The sequence below is a fragment of the Glycine max genome, chromosome 9 (genome assembly GCF_000004515.6).
Source record: "Glycine max cultivar Williams 82 chromosome 9, Glycine_max_v4.0, whole genome shotgun sequence".
Classification (NCBI taxonomy): domain Eukaryota; kingdom Viridiplantae; phylum Streptophyta; class Magnoliopsida; order Fabales; family Fabaceae; genus Glycine; species Glycine max.
Window position 1 is genome coordinate 5518045 of NC_038245.2, and position 27440 is coordinate 5545484.

The 27440-nt window shown below is 31.9% G+C and overlaps 1 protein-coding gene and 1 pseudogene across 2 annotated transcripts; one reads left to right on the forward strand and one right to left on the reverse strand.

Annotated features, from left to right (window-relative positions):
* The first annotated feature begins 664 nt into the window (after positions 1-664).
* LOC100784154 (DNA ligase 4-like) lies at positions 665-18228 on the forward strand (annotated as a pseudogene). Its single transcript, XR_005886450.1, has 26 exons — positions 665-852; positions 1191-1436; positions 2598-2683; positions 2774-2910; positions 3474-3548; positions 4443-4534; positions 5233-5304; positions 5513-5592; positions 5675-5720; positions 5962-6143; positions 7641-7716; positions 8608-8732; positions 9131-9165; positions 9256-9314; positions 9864-9947; positions 10103-10198; positions 10289-10337; positions 10741-10818; positions 10904-11107; positions 11608-11733; positions 11841-11940; positions 12027-12129; positions 12905-13035; positions 13166-13327; positions 16901-17055; positions 17332-18228. The product of XR_005886450.1 is annotated as a DNA ligase 4-like (transcript).
* A 258-nt stretch (positions 18229-18486) lies between these two features.
* On the reverse strand, positions 18487-27087 carry LOC100817978 (transcription factor bHLH35-like). The gene is made up of 5 exons (NM_001253022.2): positions 26858-27087; positions 26584-26746; positions 26143-26376; positions 25581-25751; positions 18487-18834 (listed from the first exon to the last, which is right to left on the reverse strand). Exons 1-5 carry the CDS (start codon positions 26929-26931, stop codon positions 18742-18744), a joined length of 735 nt encoding a protein of 244 aa, NP_001239951.1. The 5' UTR covers positions 26932-27087; the 3' UTR covers positions 18487-18741.
* Positions 27088-27440: the final 353 nt, after the last annotated feature.

A 27440-nucleotide genomic window follows, 5' to 3' on the forward strand; every position in this document is an offset into this window, starting at 1 on the left:
AACTCCATGACATAAACATGAGAGGGAGAACAAATATTTTTTGGCTTCACCATCATCGTCACTGGATTGCCAAATGGAATAATTAAAATGATTATATTGTTCACAGTAAAATAAACCAAGGTCTTTTGCATGAAAATTTAGAATATATGTAATGGTATATACATCGAACTAGACGATATATATCATGTAAGGGGACACTATTATTTACTGAGGTTGTACGTTTAGTTTACAATTTAAAAAAATTATTGATATTATTATTCATTATTATTTTTAACTTTGTAAATCTTAATTCACTATTCTGGTCATCACCAACATCAATCATGCTAAACCTAACCTACCTCTAGTACATGTTTCTAGATATATGCCTCAACATCATCCATCACAAGCACAATATCAATCAATGGCTTTCTCTGGATACGCGTCTCAAGGATGTCAACAAAATATCTCAAGGATGTCAAGAAAATTTCCAACCAGTGGGATTCTTATCATATATGCCTCAATACTCATTTCAAGTATATATGTCTCAATACTCATTTCAAGTTCCTCTACCTCAAATGTTTTTTATGGACACTCACAAAGGTTTGACACCACTTTCAATACTCCATCATTTGTATATAATCTATCACCATCGAGCTCTTATCATCGTTTATCATTACCTACTCAAATGCGTGACATGATTTATGAAAATGAAGAGGAAGATGATGATAATAACAATATTAACAATAACGAAGATGATGATCATGTTTCCAACAACAACATAATTACACTGATCATCCTAGACCAGGAGGAGATAGAGGTAATAGAACAAGAGGACAACAAAATGCAAATCCAATCCAATAAGATGAGAGAGACGTTATGGGGTATTATCTCATTATTATTATTATTATTATTATTATTAAAAACATGTAATTTTCATATAAATATCTTTGATTTTTAAATTAAAGTATTTTAAAATTTTAGTATCTCCTTTTAATTTTAGTATTTATTTTTATTAAAAGATTATCTAAATTTTAAATATAGAAAAATATATTAAATAAAACAATATTAAAAAATATAATATATTTTAAATAATAAAACATTAAAAAAATATATAACATATTAAAAAATCATAAAAAATATACAACATATTAAATAAAACTAATAAAAAAATTAAAATTATTTATTTAATAATTAAAAATAAATATATATATTTTTTACAATTTTAAAAAATTGAAAACAAAACAAATTAAAATAAAAAAAAATTACGTGAAAAAAAAAACTTACAACCCTCCGGCCGCAATTTCTTCCCCGCCGTCAGCCTCCTTCTCCCAAACCTCGACCGCGAGCGCGCCTCCTACGGCCTCAAGGAGTCCGTCCTCGCCACCTCCCTCATCGACGCCCTCGGCATCTCCCGCGACTCCCCCGACGATAAGGGAGCTGAATGAGTTGCTTGACCGGTTGGCTTCCGCTGAAAACAGTTGCATTTTTTTCCTTCTTGTTTATAGTTCTATACTTGATTGTTGTATTCACATTTTTAGTTACTACGTGATGTTGATGGGGGGAAGTTTGCGAAATGTTGAGAAAAAAAAAATGAACCTTGAGGTTGATGTGAAAAGTTTTGATTGACCGTAAGGAAAAAAAATTGATGCTGCGAGAAATTCTCTCTCTCTCTTTTTTTTTTTTTTTTTTATTTTAATTGGCAAATGCTAGTTGTTAAGCTCTTCCATATAGCTTATGAGAGCAACTTACAAAATTATAACACTTTAACTCTATGTCCTCTTTGATTATAAAAACAACTTGTACAAGTGCTTACATGCTAAGTACTTATTTTGTGAATGCTTGATCAAGGCTCTGGTTGGAAAATTTCTTCCAAATGCACATATAAAAGAAGAGAATAAGAAGGTGGAATGAATTGAGATTCTTCTATAAGCTAAAATCAACTTATGCACTTCAACTTTTGAAGAAGTTAAATGAAAGAGTTTCTATAAAAGTTAAATGTATAAGTCGATTTTAGCTTATAGGATAAGCTCATTTTATTTTATTTTCTCATGTTCTTTTCCTATAAGTACTTATTTTCTTCAAGCAAGGGCTTTACAGTCTTATGCTTGGGCCACCCCTGGCTCCCTGGCCTGCCATTCAAAAATGAAAATGACAAATAATAAAAATGAAAGATAAACCTGCTCTTGGTCTATTTTTGGCATTAGAATTTGAATTATGAAATCAATGTCGTTTGTTGATTCCAAGGGAGTATATATATATATATATTTATTTATTTATATTTATACCAGATTCTGTTATCTACTGAAATGTGTAGGTTCTTAACAGCATGCAGATGGGATTGAATAATATTGTTTACACTTTTATGGTGCGTCAGTGTTTTGTAAACCTTTTATTATTGATAGTTTACAAAATTTGAAAATACTTTGCGGTATATTGAACCAAAAGACCTTATCTCTCCCCACATTCTTGTCTAATATGTTGCTATTATGTTTTAAGTTTTATACATTCAATTGGTGATGTTAGATTATTCTAATGGTTCTTAACATTTGGCTTCACCATTCTCAATGATCTTTTTTTTTTATTTAATGTGATTCTTAATGGTGCAATCATTGTTACAGGGCTGAGAAAATTTTGGTTCTTTCTACCCTTATCCAAAAGACAAATGCACAGAAAATGAAGTGGATAATCATGATAATCCTGAAAGGTGTTTTTCTTTTACACCAGTAAATTGATTTAATATCTTAACTCTTAAGACTTAAATGAGCTTTGAGCCTATAACTCAATTTTGTTGCAGATCTAAAACTGGGAATTAGTGAAAAAAGCATTTTTCATGAATTCCATCCTGATGCTGAAGTCTTGTTTAAAGTTACCTGTGACTTAAAATTAGTATGTGAAAAGCTAAGGGATCGGAATCAACGTCATAAGCGGCAGGTTAGTTGTGATTTAGTAAAATAGTTTTGGAACACTATATAGCCTTCAATGATATCTTCTTTATTCTTGCAACTTGGGCTCTAAATGAGCCTAGCAAGATCTGAACATTAGCTTTCTGGGTATGGTGTTCTTATTGAGGGCAATGCCACCTCATGTGAACTTTAATTTAATGGTTAATTTGTAGCAGATAAGTCTCTCCAAGGCCACAGGTAACATGCATATGAAACAAGTTTGATGCATATGACTTATATATGCTGCACTAGCTTGAGGGAGAGGGAAGATATTATGTGAATTAGTTGGTATTAGTTGTTATATTTTGTACTTAGAATAGTAAATAGTATATTGTATAAAGATGTGCCAGTCCCTAAACTAAGGGATTTTGTTTTGTAAAGTTTTCGATATAAATCCATGAGGCTGAGGGGATTTGTCAAGCCATTCCTAATTATCAAAGGTCTGATGTATAGCAATGGAAAATAAAGATTGAAATATAATTGAAAATTCCTATTTGCATATTGCTTGTTAATATGCTTTGTATAATCAATCTTAAATCTTTTCTTCTGTAGGATATTGAAGTTGGAAAAGCTGTGTGCCCCCAATTAGCTAAGAGAGTTGCTAATGCAACTGAAGCATGGAAGAATGTTTGCTTTGCTAAGCCTTTTATTCAGTCACTTATGCCCCAACCAAATCACTGGTCAATCTTATTCCTTTCCATGACAAGGTGACAAGAACCTTGGAAGAACCACACCACAAAAGCTAGCTATTGTAGTTGGAGAGCCCAAGGCCTTATAAACCCACCACTAGAATCCCATACTTCTAATGTGGGACTCCAAGTGTCATACCTTGCAATTGGATCCTAACATAACATGACATGGAGATGGAGGACATATTTGCAAAGTTAACTCCTCTTTACACATCAAGCATCATAGGTTTTCTCCTCCTTGCCAAATTAATAGGTGAAATTCTGTCATGAAATATCTTTTTATCCTCCAACCTAAAAAAAACTTGTTTAACCGAAATCAGCCTTTACAGATCCTTATTTTCAGCTTGGAGCATATGACAAATCTTTGAACTTCCTATGCTGTGTATTTGTTCAGATATTTATTGGGATCTTCTTAGGGATTTTATCTTTCTCTTTAACAAGTTATTGGCTCCCTTATTTGATTAGTGTTAGGGGCCTAAACCTGATTCCTAGTATAAATAGGGGTTTGTGATTTCACTGTTGTATCACATCGTTGTATACCATATCAATCTAAGAAGAATACCGTTGAAAGTTTCTTTGTTTTTCTCCTTCCCTACCTAAACCCTATAATTTCAACATCTGTGACCACTGACCACCTGTTCCAACCTAAACTGTGGTTAAAGATTATGCATGCTTCTGTAAGGTGATTTTCAACACAGGACTTGAGGACCTCAACAACCTTATTTAAAACTATTCAATAGTTAATGCGATAATACATGATTTCATGCATAGCGAATTCATTAGTTTGCTATTTATTACTTACTTTTCCTATTTGTATGTTTATGCTATTTAGCTTCATGGGAAGGAAGTGGTTGTTGAGTGCAAATTTGATGGTGGCTGCATTCAAATTCGTAAAAATAGAACTGAGATACATTTCTTCTCAAGGCAAGTGCATATGTGTGTTCTATATTTAAATGTATTTTATATTATTTTTCATTTAATATAAAATCGTTTTATTGTGTGTTGTTGTGTCACACGTTATTCTTCTCTCAAGAAGAACCTAGCTCTTAATACCATCTTAGAATGTGAGTTTGGGCCTAACTCAACCCCAAAAACTAGCTCATGGGATGAAGGTTGTCCCCCACTTATATATTTTATCTTTGCTTTGTCTTTAGCTGATACGGGACTTGGATTTTTCCCAATACACCCCTTCTCGCTCAGAGAACTTTTGGACTTGGTGTGTGGATAATATGATGGGTGGTCTGTTAATGGATCTAGGATAGACTCTAATACCATCTTAGAATGTGAGTTTGGGTATAATCCAACCTCAAAAGCTAGCTCAATTGATATTACACAATAAAACACTGTTATACTTAAGATTGTGGCCCTTTCACCACGGGATTCTTGTTTTCACCCTGTCTTGCCTGAATGTGTTACTTTTGAGCTTTGAAAGCATAAGAATGCTTGGTGAATTGTTTTATATATTTATACAACAACTTATACATTGATAAAGAAGCCTAATGTAACACAATATGGGTTACTCTTCGTTTTTCCTTGGGTTTTCCATTTGCCTCTATTTATTTCTTGTAGATTTTTTTTCCTAAAGATAGATATTCTGTTATTTACTTTTTTCATCATTGCAGGAACTTTATTGATCATTCTGAATATGCACATGCGATGTCCGAAATCATAATACAAAATGTTCTTGTTGATAGGCGAACATTTATTTTGTTTCATGTATTACAATTTTGTTTATATCTAATAATTTCTATCCCATTTGTTTATTCTTCTTGATGGGAAGGGTGCATGCAACTATAACTTGGAGGGGCTGTTTGATATAATGTATATATAACAATAGTAGTGTATGTATGTTTCTGAAATAGCTTATGTATTTTTCATTTGGGTCCTTGTTATCTTTCTTAGGTGCATCCTTGATGGTGAAATGTTGGTGTGGGATACATCCTTGAAACATTTTGCTGAGTTTGGTTCAAATCAGGAAATAGGCACGTACTTTAATAAGGCTTGATCACAGTAAATCTATAATTTTCTGTAACACTACCATTTAATATTTTCTGTTATTGGCAGCCAAGGCAGCAAGAGACGGACCTGATAGTGATAGACAGGTTATCCATTTTGAATCTTTTCTTTCTTTTTTTTTATTTTTTACGAGAAACTATCAAGTTCAATTTTAACCTTTTTAGGTCCTTTCTTGATGCAGTTATGCTGTATCCTTGTATCTGAACATTTCAAGTTTTCAACTATTAATTCCAGCTATCTGGAAATTTGATATGGTTTTGGTTTCAATGGAAAAATGAATATCTCTAATTCTGTAGGTGATGAAGATTTTCTAATGCAAGAAAAATTTATATATGATATGCCTTGACTTGAAAGTGGCTAGATGTTGCATTTGATATCCTTTATTTTGGAGATACTAGTGTGATTCACCAAACTTTGAAGGAACAGCATGAGATTTTGGGTAAAATTGTAAGGCCAGTGAAGGGTCGTTTGGAAATTTTGGTACCTAATGCTGGTATCAACAGTTATATTTCTTCTGGTAAGATTTTCTCATGAGCAATTTGTCTTGTCTTGTGTACTTTAAGGAATTTCCCAACTGTTCTTTCTCTTCAATCCAACTTTCATGATTTCAGATTGGTGATGTGGCTTGAGTTGATTTTTTTTTTTTGGACCATATAAATGAAATTTATATTCTGAGACATGTTTAGACAATTGTGACATTATTTTCTTATTGTAACTTGAGGAAAGATAAAGAGAGAGATAGAGAATGTGTGTGAGGTTTGGGGAAACTAATATGGGTGATTAAACCTAGTAGTAAATCTTGTACAGTTGCATTCACTATTGAGCTGTGGCAAATGAAATGAAACTTGTAGTTGCACAGCACTGTACTTCTCATGTAGCAAAAATCAAAATGTGTGTTTGGATGTGAGGAAAGAAAGGGAGGGAATGGAATGGAATAGAGTGGAATAGAGAGGAAATATTTGAATTGAAGTTGTTTGGTAGGTAAGAAATAAAGGTGTGTGGCCCACATTGAAATTTTAAAATTTCCACACAATTCCACACAAACAAACACATGCACACGTGTCTTCCACACAATTCTCTTCCTTCTCTTTTCCATAGTAACCAAACAAGGGGTAAGTGCATTTTGGTGGAGCAGAATGCCCACATCATCAAGGGCATGTCTATACCCTAAAACTTGTTATAGAGTAGGATTATGCTTATGGGTTCTCAGCTCTCAGCTGTTTAAGGGGAGTTTCCATTTTTTATAGTTGAGAGCCATGCTGCATTTTTATCTTCTGCTTGCTTCTTCATCCTTCTTTTTCAGAATATCTTTTTCTCCATCTAGTATTACTTTCTTGTTAGATATACAATGCTTTAAAGTACTGTATATTGGGTGGTAAGGTGCCACTGTCAACAAGAGGTCAAGAGCATAAGGTACATTGTACAAAGATGGCAGTATTCTGGTAAATGAGTGGATGCATGAGAAAATATACTACTTGGAATGACAGTATAGAGAGAAAGCAGGAGTAACATCTATTAAGGTAAATATGACAGAATCTGTTAGGAAACCACCTATTACTGAAGTTTACCCAATAAAAAGAAAGAGTGAGTGTAAAGGAAGATAACTGGTAATATCCATGTAAAAATCTATCCGGAAAGTCAAAATTTGCGGGAATCTTACAAAGGGATAAAAAGGAAACAATTTTGTATGTGTTTAAGTGTCATGATGGGGATGACATGAACTAATCAAGTTTGGTGAATGGTAATGATTACACTTTCTGTGGCCATCTCCTCTGTCTTGCTATTTGTTGCAATGTCATGTCATTTCAAATCATCAATATATTTTTGTTATTATGGATGTGCAGTTTTTAATCTTGTGTGTGCATCAACATTTCTACTGGCAATATGCATATCTTTGATACTATTTCTTTTTATCATATCCTCATTTGTTAATTTTCACATAATTTTCTATTTATTGGTTCAATGAGTTAGCATATGCTCATATAATATTTGTGATTTTTGTGCTGTTATACAGGTGAACCTTGTTGGTCATTTATTGCTCATAATGTGGATGGAGTTGAGAGGTTTTTCATAAAAACCATTGAAAATAGGTTAGTAAAACCCTTAGTTTATTTTGGTTAATTTTGCCAACCAAGCTATATGTGGATATATAAAGCCGCGATCTGTAATTTTTTTAACTGACTTGTACAAAAACTGATCTAGGAGGGTTTGGAAAGTCTCAAACACTTAATAGCTATTTTTACATGTCAAGCTAAATGACACAAGCTTTCAATATAAGAAAGGAGCATGCCATGAACCAACTATACCAAAAACTTTAGATGTTAGGTATTTTATATTAAATATCTAAATGCCCCTTCATTCTCACCAAACCAAACTCCATTTCTCTGAGTTTTCTCAATTCTTATTTTGAAGATTATTATGGAAGATCATATGTTATATATATAGAAGGAACTCTTGTTACCATGAGAAATAAGAAGTATAAATCTGGACAGTTAGATCATATTTGAAAGTTCAAGATTAAATGATAAATGTACATAATTTTTTTTTTAAGTGGCCATGTGTTTGCAAAGTTTTACTCCGAACCATCTATGTATGTTTCTACGATCCAAATTTATTGTTCTCATTTCTCATAACCAAGAGTTCTCTTACTTAATATGCCTCTTATATATATATATATATATATAGTTGCAATTAAAGATATTAACATCATTCATGAGCCTCCACCTTAGATACTTGTGTTTAAGAGATCAGTGCTGTCTCAAGTCTCAACTTTTGGTTCCTCCTTCTCCCTTCTCATCTTTTATTTCTATTACAACAATCCTAACTAACTCCCTCTGTTAGTTGCACAGCTATTAGGGAGTTGCACAATTTCACTATTTCAAAGGCTATGATCCTCTACTTTCTTTTGTTCCTCCTTACATTTGCCCTCTTATTAGGTCTTAGTGTTTCATGTTATGCATTTCTTTTCTTCCTTTTTTAAGAGACGAGGGAATTGTTTTAAAAGACCACAGCTCCAAATGGGAACCTAGTGATTGTAGTGGAAAGTGGCTAAAATTGAAGCCTGAATACATTCAAGCTGGCTCTGATCTGGATGTACTTATCATAGGTATATGATTTATGTTCTTAAATTGATACATCCTATTTCTGCTGGACCTGGCTTTAAAATGTGAAAAAAGGATTTGACATTCCGCTCCACTCCTGGTCTAGCAACATCAGGGCTGGGTTTCGTGTTCCAGGGGGAATTGGTTTATAGATATTTTGTGGTTGGGATCCTAGTTTAGATACAGATCTATGGCTGCCTAATTATTTCTTTAAAGCTTGTATTAGGACACCATAGATCCGCACATAATGTCACTAGGATGTAAATACAACAGTACCAATTGTACTGATTTTACTACTATATATAATATATTCGTATTTTTGCTGATAAAAAAAAAATTATACATCCTATAGCAGTTTGTTTAACATGGTTATTTTGACTTTGCTGTTTTCTACTATTTGTAGGTGGCTGCTATGGCTCTGGACGACGTGGAGGAGAGGTTTGGTCATTTTCCCACTGCATTTGACCTTTTAACAAATTATTCCTTCGCTCTTCAAATGAACTTGTAGCAGTATGCTTTTCTTTTCAGGTTGCTCGATTCTTGGTTGGCCTCGCAGAGCGCCCATCCCCAAATACGCACCCTAAGCGGTATAAATGTGTCAGGGATTTCTTATGATTTTGGTTCTTATGAATATGTCAAATTTTGGTTTTGATCCCTTGTCATTTAAAAGTGCCCAATTTTAGTCCCTGTTGTTGGCATGATTAAATGATGTGGCAATATAATTGCCACATGTCTTATATACTCTATATGGCATTAAATCATTGACCGCCTCTCCATCATGTCCCACATCACCACCCCTCATATCAGCCTTCGAATAGTTTCAACTTTTATTTCAATTTCTGCACAATGAAAATCCTTTCAATATTGCAAACATGTGGTAAGTAATATACTTGGGTTACGCTAAATTAGTTTGGTTTGGTTACCCACATCTGGAATATAAGTGAACTGTGTATTGAATTTGATAAACCTTTGCAAATTTTCTGTTTGTTTCATTTTGTTCCTGTTCTGTTAGCAAACCATGGTATCCCTTTTGTTGGGATAAAGTAAAGTTGAGATACTTAAACTAGCTTGTTTTCACTTATATGCATAGCTATCTATACATAGCTCCATTAATCAGGTTCTTCTTTATATTGCAGATTTATCTCCTTTTGCAGAGTTGGTACTGGACTCTCTGATGATGAGCTTGATGCTGTAGTGACCAAACAAAAACCTTACTTCAGGTAAGTTATATTTTCAGGTCAATTGTTTTGATGAGGTAATATTGCGTATTGTTTTTCCTTGTGTGTTTAAATTGCTTGCATTTTCTGGTGATAAACAAAATGGCATACTATAATTCATCAAATATCTTCAACTTCTCTGCCTCTTTTTCTCTCAGAAAGTATGAATATCCAAAGAAGATGCCACCAAGTTTTTATCAAGTAACTAATCATTCAAAAGAAAGACCTGATATGTGGGTTGATAGCCCTGAGAAGTAAGTATTTTCACCTTAATTATGAACTCGCCAAGTATATGTCACTGGTATTTTCAATGTTGATCAATATTTACCCTTCTCTTCATGCAGATTAATTATTCGGTCTATAACCAGTGATATCCGAACTATAGAATCTGAGGTATGTCCTTCAAATGTAGTGTGTCTATCTTTAAGTGGAAGCAGGGACCGATCCAGGAATGCATCAAAGGTGGGGCCGATTTTTTTTTTTACACAATTATTTAAATGAATAACTTCTAATAAATAATTATTTAGTAAATTAAAAGTTCCACAAAAATACTTATTATTAATTTTGTGTAAAACTAGATATAAAATCTACTACTAGAGAAAAATTAAGCAAACATTAACTCAATACTCTATTTTTCTATCAATATTTTCTTCTCTTCTCAAGTATATACAAGGGATCTTGAGGGAGGGACAAGGCCCCTGCTCCCCCCCCAAAAAAAATCCGTCCGAGTGGAAGGATTGCTGTCTATATAATAGTCTTATGAACAGCACAGTTTTATGAATGATTTTGTTTACAGGTATTTTCTGCACCTTACAGTCTCGGATTGACAGGGTGAGATATGGCAAGCCTTGGTATGAATGCTTTGATGTTCAATGTAAGGGATTTGCAAAATAGGATTCTGGTATCTTCATTGATGATGTCACTGTAAGATTGATTCCTTTCTTTTTCTCCCTTTACAGCATTTATAGAACTAGTACATTCTAGCAATGGTACCACGCAGAGGGATACAGAATATGGCAGCAAACAGGACAGTAAACCAAAACGACTGAAATCCTCCACTAGGGGAGAAAAGAAAAACTTGTCCATTGTTCCTTCTCATTTAATTCAAACTGATGTTTCCAGCGTTAAGGGGGGGTCCTTAATATTTTCAAATATGATGTTCTGTATCCTGGAGAATCTTGCTACCTACCAATTGTCCACTAACTAACTGCTATTTTTTATATATATTTTTGTTTTAAAATTCCTCCTTTATACTTATTTCCTCACGTTAAAGGTGGTGTATTAATTTGCGTGTAGGTTTTCTAGTCCTTTGTATTATCCTGTATGACATTGTGCAACTACCTTATTTTATTCTACATAAATACATGACCTGCACCCACATTGGTTACATTTTCCAAATTACCTCTTTTGCTCCTTTTCTTTTTTTCCGAGTTGCATGTGCTTCTAGATGTTCATATTTTTCTTTTCCTCTCCACATTCACTGAAATGGTTGTGCCAACAGAAAGCAATTGCATATGCACAAAATGTGATGACAATCGCTTCAGGCTCCATTAACTTGTGTTCCTCTTAATAATAGGGGGGCTTTAATTGCCATAAAATAGACCCAACACAATTCTTTCCATTACAATTATAGTTGCAATATAGTTTTCCTTGACTTGCACAGATTTTGTTAATGTGCCTCAATCTCATTCTCCCGAGTCCTTGCACAAATTAATTGCTGAGAATGGGGGAACTTTTTCAATGAATTCGAATAACTCAGTCATGCATTGTGTTGCAGCAGACAGCAAGGGTTCTCTCTCTCTCTCTCTGTGTTTATGTATTTGTGCAAACGCTGTGCATGAAAAGGACAATTTTACTGTCTCAAGATCTAATAAAAGATAGTTGTCTGTACTGTAGGGTTTAAATTTGAAGCAGCAAAGCATCATGGTGATATCATTCATTATTCTTGGGTGTTAGATTGCTATGAACAAAAGAAGCTTGTCTGCTTACAGCCTAAGTGAGTTATATGACTGAATATAAACTTATTTGAATCCTATAAAAGCTTTTCTGATTGTATATTGCTTTCAATGTTTCCTTTGAAAGGTACTTCCTTTTTCTATCTGGACTGACAAAGAAGTTACAGGAAGAAGTTGATGAGTTCTCAGACACTTACCACTTGGACCTTGATCTTGGAGACATCAAGCCGGTAATAGCATTTGCTACAAGCTAGTTTCTATCTTGTCAAATTTTGGACTCTATCTATCTTAAGTAAATATTCACATTGAAATATGAAGGAAACAAAGCACCATGTTAATGTGAAGATTGGGGTGTGGTTTTCAGTTAAGTCAAGTGTTAGTTAATGCATTTTTTCCTTAGGGGGTGTTTGGTACAAGGAAAATTTTTAGATTCCTGGGATTCTGAAGTTGGGAATCCTTGTTTTCCATGTTTGGTTTATTTTTTAAAACGGAACATTCACTTGAAACAATATTTTTCGAGATTTTTTTTAGCTAGGTTTCTCACAAAATTGTTCCCGTGGGAGGTGAGAATCTAACTTGCTCAAGTTAAAAAAAAGTTTTACTGTGGTAAATAGTTAAAGTTTATGGTAAAAATACCATGTTACTCTTTAATTCTTAGGAAACTTGTATAAATATTTTCAGGAATATTTATCATCAACCAAACAGATTTTAGTCATTCCTAGGAATCATGATTCTCAGGATTATTCCCAGGCATGAAAAAATTTCCCTTGTACCACCTGCCACCCTTAGATTGTTGCACTTTTTTTTTTATAGGAGCGAAGTGGTAACTTCTTTTCCGTTTGTGTGCTGTGGACTTTGCCGTATGATGGGTTGTTTACATTGTAACTAGTAACTAACTACTTGATTGATGTGATATGTGTTTTTTTTCCCTTAATATTTAGCAAAGTCAACATAGGTTATGCCTCATTAAAGTGAATTAACTTTCATTTATATCATCTTTTGTAGCTCTTAAGCAATATTCATTGGTCAAAAGATGTTAGCACTGTCGATCATTACAGGAAAAAATACTGCCCAAAGGATAAGTGGTCTTTCTTTTACAGATGCTCTTTTTATTTCCACTATGTGATACCTTCATTGTAAGATATAATGTTAAATCAAATCTTTTTTTGAATTTCAGCACTATATGAGATTTAGGATTTTGATTATGATCATTATTTCCACCAAATTTTCTCCTTAGCTCTCTGATCATTCAATATTTTCATATAGGAAAAGTGATTGGCATTTTATGTTGCAACTTGCTCTGAGGAGATTTAAGCTTGAAGTTCTAATGGGTGGTGGAAAAGTTACCTCTAATCTTACTTGTGCAACCCATTTAGTGGCCTTGCTTGTGCCAGGATATCAGACTGACTTTGAACAAATACAGAGTAGGTAAGTGATCTGTCCTATTGGCACCTTGTTAAGTGTGCACCATCAACGGCTTATGCAGTACAATTTGTTAATTACAAGATAGTTTTTGTTTCTCAATTTTCTGTTAGCTTTTTTTTTTTTTTTTACATGTTTCTTCTTTATAAATGATAAATAAAAACTAGACTAGACAGGCAACTTTGATAGGAAAACAGTGAATCAATCAAGTCATTGGTTTGAACAATCCGGAAAACCAGACAAAGTAATAAAATATGGATATGCTATTGCACCCAAAGATTCATCATCTGGGCTTTTCGTAAATATGTTTCCAAAGATGAAAAAGGCCAAAAATAACATGTGTAACATCCCAATTTTTGTAATTTAGATTAAAAAGGATTGTTATTTATAAATAAATAGATTTTTATAAAAATAATGAGATTTTATAAATAAATAAATAAGGAGATATAATTATTAATTAAAATAATGATTTGAGAGAAAATAAAAAGGGTATTTTATTTATTTGTTTGATAGAAAATAAAATAGAGTGTTTTTATAAAATAAATAAATAAATAAATATAGAGCAAATAATAGGCTGAATATCCTAGGTATAAATAGTTATGTTAAGTCAGATGCCTCTTTTTGGCCTCATTTTCGTTTTTCCCCTTCTCCTCTCAAAATCCTTTTTTTTTCTCGCAGCCCACCAAACCTATCTCAGAAAAATGACGATCTCGAACTCGTTCACCGTTGGATCGTCGTGAAATTTGAGTACCACGTTCGAAACCCAATTTCTAACATTCTCACCGTTGGGAATTTTAAAATCATATCTGAGCTTAGAGTAAAACCCTTCGCATTGTAGCATTTTAATTTCCCGCAGAAACCCAAAACTGTCTCGGTAAAACTACGATCCCGGTTTTGTTAACCGTTGGATTTTCATAAAATTTGGATATGTTGTTCGAAATTCAATTGCGCACACTTTCACCGTTGGGATTTTCGATATAATATTAGTGGAGGGAGAAAAAGGAATCGCATGAAGACAGTACAAGTGGAGGTTTCAATCTCTTCTCCGACGTTTGAGAATTCTATCGGAGCAGTCGGAGGAATAACTGAAGGAATCTCAGGGAACCGCTAGAGATGTTATTATCGCTGGCTGAAGACACATGAGTCCGCTCATAGGTAAGGGATGAGTTTATCGCAACTGGGGGTTAGAATGAACATGTGTAGGGATCCTTAGAGAACTAAATTTGGGTTTATTTTGGGATGTTTATATAATTATAACTTTTCCTTTATGATTATAAATACAATATTATTGTGTTCTATGTACCAATTGATGTCCTGATGAGAATTGATTGATAAACTTGAGTGCTCTTGATGTCTTTGTGTTTAACCCATGATTTTGATTAATTGATTTTGATACAATTGTGAGAAACTATTTCAGAGGTTTTACACCCCATATTGTGATAAAATCTTTTGTATAAATTGTTATGTTTAGGTTATGAAATGATGATTCAAACTGTGCGTATGTGATAAATGGAACATGTGACGGATGATGAAATACATGTGTATTGAGATGAGATGTATGTATTGAGTTGTGAACTATGAACTGTGCAATCACACAATTGTAAGACCCTTTAAGGGCGACGAGTATTGTGATGTGATCCACTGTGGGAACCCAACGAGTTAAAATAATTTTCAAAACAATTGAGTAAATGTGTGTATTGCGTAGTTCATAAGTAAAGTGTATATGATCCATGAGGTGTGATAACATGCTATTTTGATATTATACCATTGTGATTGAGATCGAGTGTATGTGATAAATTGTGTATGTATGTGATCGAGATATTGTGTGCATTGAGTATGAACTATTAATTGTATAATCACACGACTATAAGTCCCTTTAAGGGCGACGAGTTAATGTTAAGTCCCTTTTTGGGCGACGAGTTAATGTTAAGTTCCTTTAAGGGCGACGAGTTAATGTTAAGTCCCTTTAAGGGCGACGAGTTAATGTTAAGTCCCTTTTAGGGCGACGAGTTAAAACTATTTTGAGAACAATTGAGGAGTCGTGTGTTTTATACAGTTCATAGATAGAGTCTGTGTGCTAAAATGTTTTTTGGGTTGGACTTGAATCAGGAGAGAGAGGCCCTGACGGACTCTTTGGACTGTAGGCCTTGGGGGTCACACGGTTTGAGTGCTCCTTTAAGCCTATGTTGATCCCATATGGTTGGAGCATTCTCGCAAAACACTGTGACCCTGACTGGTCTCCCTATGATATTACCTAGTGAGAGTGACTTGACTTACTATTGTGTGGTTTGACTTGTCATGTACTCCTAGGCGCCCGACGAGGTTTTTCACTGACATGGTACCACATTGCATATAGGCTTGAGTCTTAGCATAACTGTTGCATACGCTTACTAATTGTTTATTATGAAATTGATGTGTTATTATGTCTTGATCGGAGTGTGTGATTCCTGTGTATTGTGATTGATGATTGAAAGGTGTGATTGATGGATGAAAAGTGTGATTGATGAAGGACAAAGTGATGAAATAATGTGAGATATGCTAAGTAAATTGTATTTGGCTACTATATGTTGTGTTATTTCTCTCTAGTAGTTAGAAATGTGATAACTCACTCCCGGTTTGTTGTTTGTGTTTGAATCCTGTGATGATCTTGAACTTTGTGTTCGGGGAAGCAGATGAATAGGTGGATGACTATGAAGAACCTCATGCTAGAGGACACGGGAACACCACGCTCTGATAGGATGTGACATTAGGATATAGATTTTATATTAATTGTATGAAACTTAGATGACCTTCTTTGAGCCGAGATGATTTTATTATTTATTTGGACAAGTTTGAATATGATGTAGAAGAAAGTGAATGTGAGCCTTTTACCCATTTGAAAGGCTTGTATTTAAAAATATTTTAAAAATACTTTTAATTAATATTTAAATTTTTATTCCTTTATTAATATATATGTGAGGGGTAGAGGGTGTCACAACATGCATAAATTTTAGTTTAAAATGGTGCTGGTATGGCTTGTCTTGTTGATAGAGAGAAAAATAGATGCAAGAGAAGCTGAAAGCCATGTATATTGACTGTTGACTGCACAACAGAGTCTATTTTATATAGACTATATGCAATAAATATAGGAAATAATGTTCCTATTTACATGATACAATAGGTCTATAATAACAAAGATCTTAATTAAACAAGGAAACCTATCATCAAATATAAAAGAAGAATAAATCTTAATAGATCATCTAGGATGCTCTAAAATATTTTTAGATATAAAAAAGATATCAAAATTTTCTCAGATTTTCTAACATGTCTTATTGGTATTCAAGTTTTCTACCTTGTTCTATAGAGTTACGAACTGTAATTTTCATTTCCCAGCTTAATGAGATTCTCCATCTTAAATTTCTTATTAAAAAAAGTGGTGAATTAAAACTATATTTCCCAGCTTGGTTTGAAATTACTAGGTGAATGATAATGATTTGTTTATATGTTATTTAATTGTGCCCTCACATACTCTCTCCCCCTCCCTCCATCCTTTATCTTTCCATTTTGGTCGGGAGGGATGGGGCAACTTTGACTATGTAGTTTCACTTCAGTAGAAAGAAAATTTCTGCAAAGCAAGAGGTTGCATATAGTTAAATCCCAGTGGTTAGAAGATTGTTCAGACAGTAGCCAAAGATTACCAGAAGACTCTTACAGTTTAAACCCTGGGGAATAGAAGAGACAACTGCTGAAGATTGGTAAGTTAATGCATGAAAAGCATTTAGATTCTGACTTTGGGGGATGACAATGTTGGAACTTGGAACCTTTTGTGAATCCAATTGCTTTAATATTTGAGACATTATATGTTCTTGTTGGGGAATTTGCACCAGTGTACTACATAACAAATTTTTACTTTATTTTGATTAGCCCCTGGTGTTTAAAATGGATGGTATTAGCTGTGGTTAAATGTAGGAGTCGTCTTATTCTATCAATATTTTCCTTGGCATTTGATGGTTTTTTGCTTTCTGTTTTAGTGAAGTGGACTTGGGGTTAGAGGCTCATCTGAGTGGAGATAATGTAGAAGAACAAAAAATTTCTTTCTCTGACAAGGGAATTCAACAGAGGAGTGTTAAAGCTGTTTGTGAAGACAGTATGGCTTTGGTATCCCAAGAGAAGGGTGGCAAAAAAAAAGAGAAAGACCTGCAGGCAGTGGTACCAAAAAAGTAAAACAGCCAGCTGTCAAACAAGCTTGAAGAGCACGACAACAAATTGCGAAAAAGCCTGCTAAAATATGTGAATATGAATCAACACATGAAAGTGATTCTCATGACATAAGACCAATTGAGCAGGAGATTGACACGAGTGCAGGAAGTCTTGATTTTTACAAGAAACGTTCAGAACCACAGGAGACTGAGGAATGTGAAAATGTCCAAGTTGCTGAGATTGGGGAAAATTTTGAACAAAATAAGGCAGACAAGCAAGAGGACTTGAATGACAATGAACATGAAAGAATGTTGGTTCCTGAAATAGAAATGTCTGATAGGCACAATGAGCAAAGCAATGAGGTTACTGAGAAACTTGAAATTTCGGATTACCCTCTGCAGGCAATGTTATTTGACATGATTCCTAGCCTTGCCACCCAAAAAGTCAAGCAACCGATGAATCGAAGTGTTAGAGAAGAGAAGCTACCAGAAACCTCCAATGCAGAAGCGGAGCCTATGATTACTAAGAAAAAGAAAGTTAGCTACAAGGATGTTGCTAGTGAGCTGCTGAAGGGCTGGTAAAGCATCGTCTTACAAATGTATTGCTAAGTTCTTAATATATAGGTCGAAAGTTCTTTGTCAAATTTGATATCTGAATTTTATGTAGATCAAGAATGAAAAAAGTAATTTTAAGTCTAAAAATGAAAAAAGCGTTAACAGGATTAAAAATGAGTAAGTGTGAACTTAGAGTTAATATCATGTTTAATTTTAAGATGACGTGTTTTTTTTATATATTTCAACTATGAGAGTCTCTATTTGATATGACTTACTCTAATATCTAAGATGTTTTTTAGTAAGTTTCCTATTCTCCCTGTACGTAATTAAAATTCCTTTACATTGATGATGTTCACTATCCTAAGAGAGCCAAGCTATGATATGTTACAATGACAAACATTTCAAAACTAAAATAAAACAAAAGATCCAGGATGATGTGAAGTGAACTTTTTATTATAAGAATAACATTAATTGATACACTAAGCACACAAGGGGATGAAACTAGCAAACTTTCCCTGATAATAAAGTTGAAGAAGAGTCCTGATTAAGGGGAATGTTGAGTGCGAAGAAAAAAAGGGGGTAACGAAACCAAATACGAGAAACTCCTATAAAACCCACGGTTCCTAAACTTTCTATTTATATACTAGTGACCCCAAAATGAGAACCCCAATTTATATATTTTCTTCCTCAAATGCTCATGGGGCTTAAAGGGTCATTATTAAGAGCTTTAATGGCTGTCTGGATCTTTATCTGCAAATGATCTTTCTCTTCTTCATTTGCCTGAAAATAGACAATTAAATATTTATCAGCTCTCAATTACTTCAAGATTTAAATAATTAGAAGGTATATATTCCCTTAATATTATTGGATTAAAATAATCAATATGCTTAGGACTGGCTGATGTGACCGCTACCCATTCATAATCATACACAATTTTGACTTTTGTTACTATTGATTTAAAACTCTTATATAAATTTTTTTTTGTGCAAAATAACTTGAAAGGACATGACTGTGAGGAGATTCTTTAAAATTTTATTGGGATTCTTATGTTTGATATGATTTTTTCAAAAAAAAATTCTTAGAAACTAACATTTGAAGAATATTTTTAAGTATTCTTTTAAAAAAATTAATTGTGTTTTTTTTTCTAAGAGTAAGGTTCAGTTATATCTAAAATTATAACTATGATTTTTTTATATTAGTTATGATATGATAGATGTAAATATAATTTTTTTTTGAAAAAACATATTTTAATTTTATGAGAACGAAAAATACACGAATATTTTTGTAAGAATAAATAACATGTATTTTTAATTTTATGAGGATAAAAATATATATAAATTTTTCTTAAAAGTTTATTTTAGGTCTTATCTAGGCCAACCCTTCTGTATTATCTTTCCATTATTATTATTATTATTATTATTATTATTATTATTATTATTATTATTATTATTATTATTATTATTATAGTAACAGTAATAATGCATTTGAAACTTTTGCTCTTAGAATTAGGTGTTGACATCTGTACAGCATATTGAAAATTTAGTTGAGGAACTATCTCGGTTATAAAATAATTCTTGAATTTGAAACAGCCACGTCTACCTCGATATATTTTAGAACAAAAATCACATCCACACTATAGTATATTGGAATTGTTTTTAGAAAGACAGATAATGCGGTACTTCTTTTTTTAAAAAAATAATATTTCTCAAAGCATTTCTATCTAAGGTAGGTTATAGATACTTAAGAACTTTTTAGTCATATTTAATAATACTCTATTATATATTTGTTATGCAATCATTGTAATTGATAAATAATTAATTTTTGGAGTTGACGTTAATTAAGAAATAATTGATAACCCACTTTAATATCATACACATAAAAGTATTATTGCTGAAAAAAAATACACATAAAAGTATAGCAACATACACCAAAAAAGTAAAATGAGAGTATTAGACAAGTTTCTTGACTCTTGTATAATAAAAAGTTAGTAGTACACACACACATAAAAAGGTTAGTAGTACTGATCAAAGAATTTGTAATAATTTTTTTTATTAATATCGTCTTAAAGATTTATTGGAAATTAATAAGATATATTAATAATATTTTAAACAAATTTCACATTTGATTATTCAAAAATGTTCTTAAAGCGCCAATTATTATTTGCGTATAAAGCACTTGAGAAATTTAAAATTGAATATAAGAAAAATTCTGAAATAAAATAAATTACAATAATTTAAAAAACATTAAATTATAATAATCTATGTGCAATATTATGACTCAGATCTCTATGCAATTATAATCATCAATTTTGTAATAATTTATTGTAAAAATCCTCCGTGTCAAAGCATATATTCTATTGTAACAATAGAATTATTTAAATATTATTTGAGTTTGATATTTAATAAAAATAATTCTTCATTTTGCTTAAATTTCCATCAAAGTTTGGATTAATCAGGTCATTTTTTCTCTCTGATCGGAGGATTAAAAGAAATATATTAAAAAAATGATTATTGTTTGGTAGGAGTAGTATTTTATTATCAATGAGCAAGTCTCCATTCATGAGGTTACAATAAGTCTAATTTATTGCCGGTGGGTAAGTTTGTTCCGTCACTCTAAAATTAATAATAACTGACATCAAAGAAAGAACATAAATATATTGAATGCGACGGCAGGTTTCCTTTTAATGAAGAAAACTTTATAATATACTCCATTTAACATACCCACTAGAATCCGTTTAGTTATTAGAGGTTTAGATAGTTTGTACAATATTCTAAATCAAAATCTCATTGTCACCATTGTGAAAAATAAAATACCTCACTTGTTTAAAAATACATAATATAAACTATTTTACTTTTATGTCTTAAAACAAAATTAAATATATAACTAAGTATTATTTAGTATGAAAGATATTACTCATTTAAAAAAAAAATACCAATGAAACGTGTGTGTATGCACCTAAAAAGCTAGTTTTGTGAACAAATATATCTTTTTCCTCCAAATAGTAATATTGGAAAGAAACCCTTTTAATAATGCATTATTTGCAGCCGTAAAGCTTGAAATAACGGTTGGACGTTGGAACATCCAAAGGAAACAGAGAAAAACACTTATCCGTTTCTTATTTTTGAAAACTGTTTTTGCTTCTAAAAAAATAAAAATAAAAAAATAAAATAGTTTTAAAAAATAATTTTAAAAATATATCTCTAAGCTATTTCAATTTTTTTATTTATTATATATATATATATATATATTTTTTCTTTTACGTCTCACCTTCTCTCTCCAATTACTCTCTTTCAATACCTTTTAAAAAAAAATTGTATAAAATAAACAAATAACAAACAAACAAACAAACACAAGCAAGCAAGCTTTTCAAGCAACTATTAAAAAATTATATAATTAATATTAATATTATCATATGCAGTACTACTTTTTATGTATGGTTTTCCCCGTGTGATCATTTGAATTATTTGACTTTCAATTCAATTAAAATATAAAAACACGTTTATGTGTTTGGCTATTAAGAAGGTTCCTCATCAACACACTCTCTCTTCTCTTCTGTGAAAAACGACAGACTAACCAAACCAAAACCGTATAACAATGAAATAGTTGTCACTGCTAACATATAGTACGACACTTTTATGGTCTTTAATTTCTACGTTTTGGGATTGGGATCCAAATCCAACTAATTACAATTAGACACAAGCTAAACGACAATTCGTTTTGCGTTTCTGTCAAACCACAGTTTGTTTGACTAGAGTTTTTCTTTTAATTCCTATAATATTCACGTGAAACATTCATTAACTTTAAAACTTAGTTAGTTATCTTTTGTGGATTTTTTTTAGTTATGATTTTTTTATAAAACTTAAATTTAAGACTTTGTTTAAAATAAAAGTAAGCATGATCCTTGAAAAACTTGAATTTTTTCCCTACCAAACACCTTCATAAAGATCATAGGTCGCCCACCTCTATAATGATTTTATTTAGTATAGGTTCACATCACATTTTGTGCCGCCCAGCCCAATTTAATATTTATTATTCTGTTGAAAAATATCAGTTTTTTTTTAACAATTTTTTATTAATAATAAAAATTTTATTTAATAGTCAATATGTTATATAACATGATATTATATTTATAATAAAAAAATTTATTTTAAGTTTTCTACTTCTTTTAATTCTACTATAATTTAACTATACATAATGTTAAAACTAATATATTGTGTAAAAAAGTTAGCTTACCTGGTCTTTTTTTTTTTCAATCAAGGTATTATTTATTAAAAGGTAATGATTAATTTTTTGAGGTACTAAGATTTATTTAAATGATTAATATTTTTTAATAAATATATTTTCTCATAGGCATGAGTTAGAGATAGAATCCATGATGATCTCATGCTTAAAGAAAAAGTTATATATCAAACATGTTTCTTGTTTCATGGATGTTGGGTCTTGATCAAGTCATATTTAAATCTAAAAAAAGTAACTTGATCGAATATGAACAAGAAAAAGCATAGCAAACCCGATTCATACTCAGCCCTAATGAATTCTCTGAGAAATAATCATATGTTAGTTTTTGTTTGATTGGTTTGAGTCACAAGTTGGACTACACTGTCCTGCACTTTTGGTGTGGGCCTGTTAGTGACATAGTCACTGCGGAGGAAGGTGTTATATCGAATTTAGGTTAAATTAGAACAAGAAAAACAACAAGAACGTGCGCCAAAGAGAAAAGAAAACGGTGCCACATGGTCAGAGAGGCACGCCGAATGACACAAATCCCTCTTTCACAAAACAATGAGAAACACGTTTTCAAAATTAGGTCTTGGTATTGCACTATTATTACTACTTCAATGCAACGACCTAATAGTAAGAAATTCCTCCCAAGTTTTTTGGCCTGTTCCCTTCTAAACGGCAAAATGAAATTTGATTGCGACAATGTTTAAGGAGCATGCTGAAAATGAAATTAATTTACACATTTATCATACAAGTAAAAAAAAAAAAAAAACACTGATATGTATGTATTTATTGTGAAGTGGAAATTAAGAGAGACATTGGAAAACTTGATGGCATTTTTTAACCTATGATTCTTGAAAAACGTGATTTTCCCCCCTACCAAACGCCTCTATAAAGATCAAATCAAGATGTTATTTTGCAAACTAGAAAAACAAAAAATAAAAGAGCAAGCGTTTTTTAATAATTGATTAAATTTGGTAAATTCGATTTACTTATAATGTGTTTGGTTATACACTATGAAAAATGGAATTTCATTATGCTAGAGCATCAATAACTAACTTTTATGTTCTTTTGGGTGTTTGATGCAAAAATGAGTATAAATATGAATACTCAACACCTAATTAAACACACTTAATTCAGGATCAATTTTATCCCATGTTTGGATTGAGTGATGTAGGAAAAAGAGAAACATAAAAGAATGAAATAAAAGAGATTACTTAGCTTTCTCTTGTTTGGTTAAAAAAGAAATAGACAAGGAAAAGTGCCAAATTCCATAGTTCTTCCGTATTTATCATGATTAGAAGATGATAAATCTAGTGAATCTCTATTTTTCTTTTTTTAATCTTTAAAAATTAAATATTTTTAATATAAAAATAATAAATAATTTGTATTAAGATAAAAATGGAATAAATTAATATTTTTATGTAATTTATCTATTTTTTCTACTCTCTTTTCCATTCATCCAAACAAATGAAGAATTTTTTTTTTAGTTTTTTTTCTTCTCATTTTTATCCATCTAAACAACACATCGTTTTCATTGTATTTCTTTTGTTTCTATTTCACTTCTAATCCAAATAATGTTTCGTAATTCTTTTATAGGTCAGTTCCATGATTCCTTAAGAATAACATTATATATCTTCTTATAAATTTTCCTACAAATATTTTTAATATTTTATAATGAAACTATCAAATAAATAATAAACGCATTAATTTCTTAATTTTTTTATAAAAAATATTTAATATTTTAAAGCTTAATGACATTTTTGGTTTCAATATTTATTCATTTTATTAAATTTTATCTCACTATTAACTAAAGATTGAATCAGGCTCCATTATTTTTAGAATAGCCTCAATATAGTTCCTTCGGTACAATTTTATCTTTATTGTTTACAATTAGTGTCTATTTTAAATCATCACTAAAAGATGGAAAAAACTACATTAAAGTTCTTTTAAAAATAATGATATTTGATTTAACATTTAATAAATAGTAGGACGAAATTGAATAAAATAGATAAATAGTGGGATAAAAAAGTAGTTAAGCCTATTTTTTTATCTTAAGGGATTGGTAGAAAGATTTTGATTCAAGATTTAGATTTATTGTTCTTTCTTATTAGATATTTATTGTTCTTCTAAACGAGATTTCACACTAATTTCCGGTTTAATCCCATTCTAATAACAATAACAACAAATTGTAAAGCTTTAATTTTGATTAAAAAACATCCAAAATAAATATCATGCTCCGCTTAAACTGTCTTTTATAAATATGTTAAAGATCACAATGATGACAAAATATTAAGACACCATAAATTTTGTTTGGTATTGACGGAATAGACAAAGGAGATGACCCCAAATAAGTAGTAGCCAAACTTCTTTCTCAAGAAAGGGTCATGTCTTTAATTAATAGATAATTTTGTTGGTTTGAACCAAAAAAAATTTAAAAGAAAAACATATAAACTTAATTTCGATATTCATTTATGTAAGAAATTTTATTAAAAAGTTTGATTTTTTTTCTTTTCTCAGAATTATTTTTTATATACTAAGTTGAAGGATAATAATAAAAAATAGCATGGTTTATAGGAAATAGAATCTTCTTTTAAGTTTAAATTGTAATATTCAAAAGGTCATTTCCTTGAAATTCCATTTCAAAAAATAACTATAAGTTTTATTGTGACTTTCACTAATAATTTTATCATGAATATGAGTATATTACACCTCTTGGCTTTACTCGGAATTTCTAGTTAAAGCCCTCATGAATGCCCTGAAAAGTCTAATACTATTCGCAATGGGTGTTCCGCACTTCCACTTTAGCTAAAGTGGTCTCGTAGTTTCCAAGCATGTAGGCCCTAATTCTAGCTGTAACTTCTTTATTTTGTGCCATATAATATACATACATGATATAAATATAATATAACATTGGGTTCATTTATTATTAGGAGTAAAAAAATGAAATCCAGATCTCACACACCTACCAATTCACCAGAGCCAATTTAATGCGAATAAATAAAGTAAAGAGAAGGAACTATTTTGGATGAATCTAGCCAAGTAGTCGAGAACTAAAGATTAATCTTTCAAAACGAGTGATTTATGTAAAAAGTTATCTATTAAAGTAAATATTAATCAAAATTTATGATGTCATTTTTTTATAATCTTTATAATAAATATATATTTTTAATTTTATAACTAATTTCCTAAAAATAGGATCGAACACACTCATGTATTAATCATGTGTCACATTGTGACCATAAGAGAAGGAATCATCATTATTATTATATGAAAAATAGGAAGGTGGTGTCATGAAGACTAACCTCAATGAAGACAGTCTTCAAAAGCCTCCCTGAAAACGAAGTGATGTTGGCAGTGATGATCTTGAGCTTCAAAGATTCGAACACTTCACACAGTTTCACCATTGTGTCTGTCCTTTTGCTGCATGTCAAACTCACCACAACAGTTTTCTCCCCCATGTATGTAACCCTCAGCTGCACCCACCGTATCAAAATAAAAAATTAAGAAATTCAAACAAAGCTTTTAAATGAATAAGAACAAATTAACAATATCCCACATCATCTTCATAGTATATGTCAAAATAACAAATTAGCAATACCCCACATCATTTTTATAGTATCAATAATACAAGAGAGAGATCAATACTCTTAACCATCAAGTCTCTTGAATGACTAACAAAGGTTGATCCAGACACTAAGGATTAAACTCATATCGCATAAGGATGTGAGTTCAAATCCCACTATCATCAATGTGAGATCATGGTTAGTGGAAGATCTTTGTAAGCACTCTTGGTGAGTCCTTAGAATCCAATTCATCTGATCTACTTTTACATACCAAAATAATAATTTAAGAGAGAGGGTTAACCTCAAGGACTTCAATTGGGGTGTTTCTTGAAGTAACAGAATCATATAGCTGCTCTGTTCTCTTCTTCTTGGACCTGAGAACCACAGGAAGCTGTTCTTGCTCAAAACCATAGCTTGGACTCTTTCTTGGCATCCCAGATTCAAGTTCCATTATCTCAGCTTGGATAATCTTCTCTTGCTCGTGCAAGTGCTGGATGTACTCAATAGCATCCTTGATAATCGAAGCCTTGTCCATCTACAACACCACCACCACTATTCATCATTATTGATTACAAACCCAAAAAATAGGCAAATATGCCTCACACACACACACAACAAGAGAAAGGTGCCAAATTACATGATTATACAGCACTACTCTCAATTACCCGATTCAATTTTTATAAATGCGCACACCAAATGAATAGTTTTAGCTAGCTATTAATTAATTAATCAACCTTGTTACCTTGCTAATGTTAGGTACCACCGATCTAAGCGCAAAAAGCCTTTCATTGAGCTTCTTCCTCCGATTCCTCTCGGAAACAATGTTCTTAGATGCCGCAGACGAAGCAGCGCCGTCCGGGGAACTCGAATCGTAGTACCCAGATAAGGCCTCATCCAACCCCCAACTACCATGACCAAAAATAGCAAATCAAAACACCATATGTTAGTTAAATTAATAACATAACATATGCTTGAGATTATTAATTCATTAGTTATTGGTTACTTGTTATTATTACCTGTCAAGTTCTTGGGTTTGGAGGAACATGTTGGTCTCCCAGTAATGCTTGTACTCTTCTCCAATATTCTCCATGATTAAGGTTGAGGAGGAGGAGAAAGAAGGGGAGTGGTGGAGAGGGAGAAAATAGAATAAGATATATGGTTTGGTTTGTGTATAATATATGGTATTTCCTTTTGTGTGTGTTTTGCTTGCTTATTATGTGTTGTTTTATTTTTTGTTGGCTGGTGCGAGCACTATTGGGAATTGGGACTTGTATATATATAGGGAGAAGGAGAAGGAGAAGGAGAAGGGTGGGATTTACTCACGTGTTGGGATAAATAGTGTTGATTGTGTTGTCTGGTTTCTGGACTCTTTGTGGATTGATGCTTCCTAGAAATATCCAAACCGTTCAAACAGTTTGGTTCGCGTATAAGGCATGATACGAATATGATTAGGAACCAACCCATGGCCTCTTAACAACTTATAAATCACTTTACCTGTACTATATTCTTTTCATATCTTTAAGTGTGTGTCCTGTTAACCAATATCAAAGTTGCTTTGACGTTTTTGTTTTAACGTGAAGAATTTTTCCATTTATCATA